This window comes from Triticum aestivum, chromosome 3D (genome assembly GCF_018294505.1).
Source record: "Triticum aestivum cultivar Chinese Spring chromosome 3D, IWGSC CS RefSeq v2.1, whole genome shotgun sequence".
Taxonomy (NCBI): domain Eukaryota; kingdom Viridiplantae; phylum Streptophyta; class Magnoliopsida; order Poales; family Poaceae; genus Triticum; species Triticum aestivum.
The window spans coordinates 587,198,154-587,201,788 of NC_057802.1; the positions used below are offsets into that span (position 1 = coordinate 587,198,154).

Here is a 3,635-nt window from a genome sequence, read left to right on the forward strand (position 1 = left end):
GACCTTTAGTACCGGTTTGTGCCATGAACCGGTACTAATGCCTCAAAGCCCATTAGTCCCGGTTTGTGGCACCAACCGGGACTAAAGGTCACCAACTGGGACTAATGGGCATCGCACCCTTTAGTCCCGGTTCGTGGCACCAACCGGGACTAAAGGGCCCACGTGAACCGGGACTAATGCCTTAGCCGCACGAACCGGGAGGAATCTGAACCGAGACTAATGTGAATACTGCCCTGTGACCAAAGCCCTGTTTTCTACTAGTGGAGGCTGAACAGATTCAACAGTTCAGACCGATCTGCCTCCTTAATGTCAGCTTCAAAATCTTCACCAAAGTTGCGACTAATAGGCTCAACGCGGTCGCCGATCATGTTGTTCAGCCATCCCAAACGGCTTTCATGCAAGGACGAAATATACTCGATGGAGTAGTAATCCTTCATGAGACCGTCCATGAGATGCACCGGAAGAACATGAGTGGAGTAGTATTTAAAATTGACTTTGAAAAGGCATACGACAAAGTCAAATGGTCATTTCTCCAACGTACCATAAGAATGAAAGGTTCCTCAGATAAATGGCGTGACTCGGTCCAAAATTTCGTTACTGGAGGTAGTGTGGCTATAAAAGTCAATGATGATGTAGGTCATTACTTCCAGACGAAAAAGTTTACGACAGGGTGACCCAGTGTCTCCAATGTTATTTAACATTATCGCTGACATGTTGGCTACTTTGATCAAATGTGCCAAACAAGACGGTCAAATTGCAGGAGTAGTGCCACATCTTGTGGATGGCGGACTCTCTATCTTGCAATATGCCGATGATACAATTCTTTTTATGGAACATGACCTAGATAAGGCTAAAAATGTGAAACTATTGCTTTCAGCTTTTGAGCAAATGTCAGGTCTGAAAATTAACTTCCATAAAAGTGAATTGTTCTGTTTCGGAGAAGCCAAGGAGGTGGCTGCACAATATGCTGACTTGTTCGGTTGTGCACAAGGCCAATTCCCGATTAAATATTTGGGAATTCCGATTCATTATCGTTCTCTCACTAATGCGGAGTGGAAACATGTGGAAGAGCGATTGGAGAAACGGTTGAGCAGTTGGAAAGGCAAGTTGCTCTCCGTTGGAGGGCGACTAGTTTTGATCAATTTTGTTCTCACAAACATGGTTCTCTACATGCTGTCATTTTTCCAAATTCCCAAAGGGGTTCTGCAAAGACTGGATTACTTCAGATCCAGATTCTTTTGGCAAGGAGATAGTGAAAATAAAAAGTATAGGCTAACCAAATGGAGTGTGGTTTGTCGACCAAAAGACCAGGGAGGTTTAGGTGTTCAGGACCTCCAGGTTAAGAATGATGCCTTGCTCAGTAAATGGCTGTTCAAGCTACTTACCGAGGATGGTGTTTGGCAAGCCCTGTTGCGCAATAAGTATCTAGGCCAAAAAGCGTTGTCCCAGGCGTATTGGAAACCTGGTGACTCACATTTTTGGTCTGGTCTGATGGCGGTAAAGAAACATCTATTCCGCTTTGGATCAGTCGCGATAAAGGACGGCTCTGAGATACGTTTTTTGGGAGGACAGGTGGCTAGGAACCACCACTCTTGAGGAACAGTATCCGGCCTTGTACCGAATTGTACGCGATAAGAATGATACTCTTGCGCACGTGCTCAGCTCCTCCCCGCCGAATGTATCATTTAGGAGGGATTTGATTGGCCTCCGCCTTGCGTCATGGCAACATCTTCTATCCCGTTTGGATTCGGTTAACTTGACACAAGGGAGGGATGTGTTTCGCTGGAATCTCACTACGTCTGGGTCCTACACAGTTGACTCTATGTACCGTGCACTCTCGCACTCAGAGGCTCCATTGAATAATAATAAACTAATATGGAAATCAAAGATGCCACTAAAAATAAGATTTTCATGTGGTATCTTCGGAGAGGAGTTGCGCTAACAAAAGACAACCTCGCTCGACGCAACTGGCAAGGAAGTAAGAAGTGTAGCTTTTGTACTCATGACGAGACAATTAAACACCTCTTCTTTCAGTGCAAGTTCGCGCGTTCTATATGGTCAGTCATCCAAATAGCGTCCAATTTGTATCCACCAACAAGTGTTGCCAATATATATGGTCACTGGCTTGATGGAATACCAAATACTTTTAGTATGCTAATACGGGTGGGAGCGTCTGCCTTATTATGGTCGCTTTGGCTATGTAGAAACGATTGTGTTTTTAATGGCAAAACCTCTTCTTCTATGCAGATTATTTACCGTTGTACGCACTAGCTTCGTATGTGGTCTACGCTACAGCGAACGGAGTATCAATCGTTGTTCAAGGCGGTGTGTATGCGGTTGGAGCGGGTGGCCAGTGAGGTTTTTACCCAACATGGGTGGCAACATAATCTCCGGATCGGTCCACCTCCTCCGTCGACATGGGCATAGTTTTGGACTCATATGGCTTTACTGTTGCCAACTTGTCGTTTTTTTATACATACTTTGCTAGACTCTTCGTTAAGTCTGTGTGCATCTTAGCTATACAGAGGCCGGGTGTCGCTCATTATGCTTTATATCCACTTGATGCTACATTATGAGTTAATAAAAGCGCCCTTTATCAAAAAAAAGAGCTCGGGAATAATCTTGTTGTTGAACATATACTGGTAATTGAGATGCAAGATGGAGGAAGATTCATATACTGGTAATTTTTTCGCAGAAAGAAAAACATATACTGGTAATTAATATGCGAGGTCATAAAAGAGCTAACACAAACAAGATGCAAGATGGACGAAACTTCAGTTTATTCACGAAACAACATGTCAACAACTCAGATCGAAGAGAGTGCACGCATGCGCACCATCCACGACGAGGAGACACTAAGGACCTAGTAGCAACAGTTCAACTCTTGGCGTGAAAACAACAACTCACAAGGCGGAGGAATTATTGGATTGACACGATCCTCTGCCGGTAATGGAACGACACGATCTTTAATTAGTTACCGGTGACCGCGACGTTCCACTTTGGATAAAGCACCGTAGCGATGTACTCCTCCAGCTCGTCCACCCTAGGCAGCAGCGCCTTGACCGGCTCGGCGACCCTGAACCGCTCCGCCCATGCTGCTAGTTTCGGCGCCCTCGCCGGGTCGATAAGCGGCTCCAAGCCGGCCAGGCGGCCTACTGCCTCAAACCAAGGAAGATAGCACCCGAGCGCGATGTCAAGGAACCCGATGGAGCAACCACTGAAGAACGGCGCCTCCACCTCCCCTTTAGAGCACTCTGCCAAGGCAGCTTCCAAGTGTCGGAGCCCGGACAGGGTCTCCTCCACCTTACTGGCTCTCTCCTCCTGCTTCGCTGTCTTGAGGATGCCGGTGCACGAAGGGAACAACTGCGGCAACAAAGCGAATTGAGAGGTGCAACTCCACGCGCAACGAGAGGTAATCTGTCAAATGAACTAACCTTGTCATTCACATAGGCGGCCCAAACGCGAGCGGCTGCGCGGCTGTAGGGGTCTGCGGGGAGGATGGACGTGTCGTTGCCGGCAAGGCCAGGGGCATCGTTGAGGTACTCCACATAAAACTACGTCCCGTTTGGTCGTCATCGCATCACTGGAGAGAGAACGAAAACGAGAAAAGTGTGGACCTCGCCGATCCTGTCACA

The 3,635-nt window shown here is 47.1% G+C and overlaps 1 protein-coding gene across 1 annotated transcript in view; it reads right to left on the bottom strand.

The window, feature by feature from the left end:
- Window positions 1-2,763: 2,763 nt before the first annotated feature.
- The window catches only part of LOC123076590 (probable glutathione S-transferase GSTU6), a 1,528-nt gene continuing 656 nt past the window's right edge, over window positions 2,764-3,635 (bottom strand). Inside the window, exons 3-4 of the mRNA XM_044498758.1 lie at window positions 3,435-3,554; window positions 2,764-3,363 (exon numbers count right to left, since the gene is read on the bottom strand). Coding sequence (XP_044354693.1) covers window positions 2,971-3,363; window positions 3,435-3,554 — 513 coding nt within the window. The 3' untranslated portion in view covers window positions 2,764-2,970. The remainder of the gene's footprint in view (window positions 3,364-3,434; window positions 3,555-3,635) is intronic.